Source organism: Octopus bimaculoides, chromosome 2 (genome assembly GCF_001194135.2).
Source record: "Octopus bimaculoides isolate UCB-OBI-ISO-001 chromosome 2, ASM119413v2, whole genome shotgun sequence".
In the NCBI taxonomy this organism is placed as follows: domain Eukaryota; kingdom Metazoa; phylum Mollusca; class Cephalopoda; order Octopoda; family Octopodidae; genus Octopus; species Octopus bimaculoides.
The window spans coordinates 150,948,859-150,950,362 of NC_068982.1; the positions used below are offsets into that span (position 1 = coordinate 150,948,859).

A 1,504-nucleotide genomic window follows, 5' to 3' on the forward strand; every position below is an offset into this window, starting at 1 on the left:
GGAGAGAGAGGGAGGGAGAGAGAGAGAGAGCAACCAATCAGAATAAGAAGACATTGTTAATACATATTTCAGAAGTGCAGCTAAGGAGAGAAACCCATACAATCTCCACCAAAAGGAAAAATACAATCTCAATGGCTTGGTTGGATATCTTGGCATCACAAAGACCAGTGCTTTTCCAACATTTAATATATCCTCCCTACCTCATTCTTATGTATGAAGAAAAGATTCAAAAACTTACATTTGTTGTTTCTCAAACATTATCTTCTCTTGTTGATACTCCAATTCTAGTGTGCTCTTCTGAGAATTCAGCTGGGACAACTCTTGCTCCTATGGAAATATATTAAAAAAATGGTAATTGTCAATTAAAAATAAAGTTACAGGATGAAAGAATTATGGGGTGGTGGGATTTCACAGGAGAAAATTATATAAAGACTTTTGTAGACAATGGGCTTGTAGAAAGAATGACTAAATCGGTCAGATTTTAATGTTAATCCTATTGGACATCAGAATTCAATAAATCATTTCGCTGGGAGTTTAGATGTAGAGATTGATGCTTTGGCCCACCTTTGCCCTTTGTTTGAGAGGGAAGAAAGGAGAAAGAAAAAAATTGTTTGTCATTTGGACTGGTGGGAAATAAATTTAAGCAACAATTTGAGGTAATGTATACACACACACACACACACACACACACACACACACAAATGCATCCATATCCTGTCGTTTTTATAATGTTTAATATCACTGCAGTAAAAAGTCACCTAACATCTTATTCATTCAGTCATTTCAGTAGAAATGGAAGTAAAGAATATAGTTATATAGGAGTGGCACTTAAACACTTTAAAGGAGGGCAATAGGAGAGTATCTAAGGAGAGAAGACAGAAGATGAAGATTAGCATTCATGAGCTTTGCAGGTTGTTCTAGCAACAACACCTGTAGGTCACTATTTTGAGGAAGAGCAGCATGGTTAAAGTTGCAGTTCTGAGGAGTAAGACTGGGCAAGTGTTTAAAGGTGAGTCTTCAAGGAGATATAGTGAAGGGGAAGAGTACGACAAGTGGGTCTGGTTGGAGAGAGAGGGTATATAGCCAACTATTTCAGAGAAGCAGAGATAATTTTTCTCATTTTTAAAATATTTTTCTGGCTTTGTGAGGAGGGAAAGCAGCATCCATAACCCATTCCATGGTCTACACAACTGGTGGCAGAAGGAAGAAAATTATCTGTAGATCTGTGACCTGGTTTAAACGTTTGCAACAGAATGAACTCCACTAAAGACACCTAAGAGTCAGATAATGTGTCAAACCAGTGGTTCCCAAAGTGGGAAATAATGCACCGCCCTGGGAGTGGTGGAAAGATCAGGGGGGGGGGGCATTGAAGAAAAATGGGGTGATAATGGGGTGACCAAAATGGGGCAATGGATGTAAAAGAAAACAAAACGAAGAGTTAATTAGGTTAAGGTTTATTTGTGAAATACTGTTGTTTTAAATTTGCTGCAGAAAATGGTCCATG

At 38.0% G+C, this 1,504-nt stretch overlaps 1 protein-coding gene and 1 long non-coding RNA gene across 9 annotated transcripts in view; one reads left to right on the forward strand and one right to left on the reverse strand.

The window, feature by feature from the left end:
* Positions 1–1,504, reverse strand: part of LOC106874333 (coiled-coil domain-containing protein 171) — a 187,288-nt gene that overhangs the window by 108,674 nt on the left and 77,110 nt on the right. For all 8 annotated transcript variants that reach the window (XM_014922033.2, XM_014922031.2, XM_014922027.2 and 5 more), the window contains one exon: positions 239–327. In XM_014922033.2, the coding sequence (XP_014777519.1) occupies positions 239–327 (89 nt within the window). The remainder of the gene's footprint in view (positions 1–238; positions 328–1,504) is intronic.
* LOC106874335 (uncharacterized) overlaps positions 1–1,504 on the forward strand; it is a 56,732-nt gene that overhangs the window by 11,217 nt on the left and 44,011 nt on the right. The window lies entirely within an intron of this gene.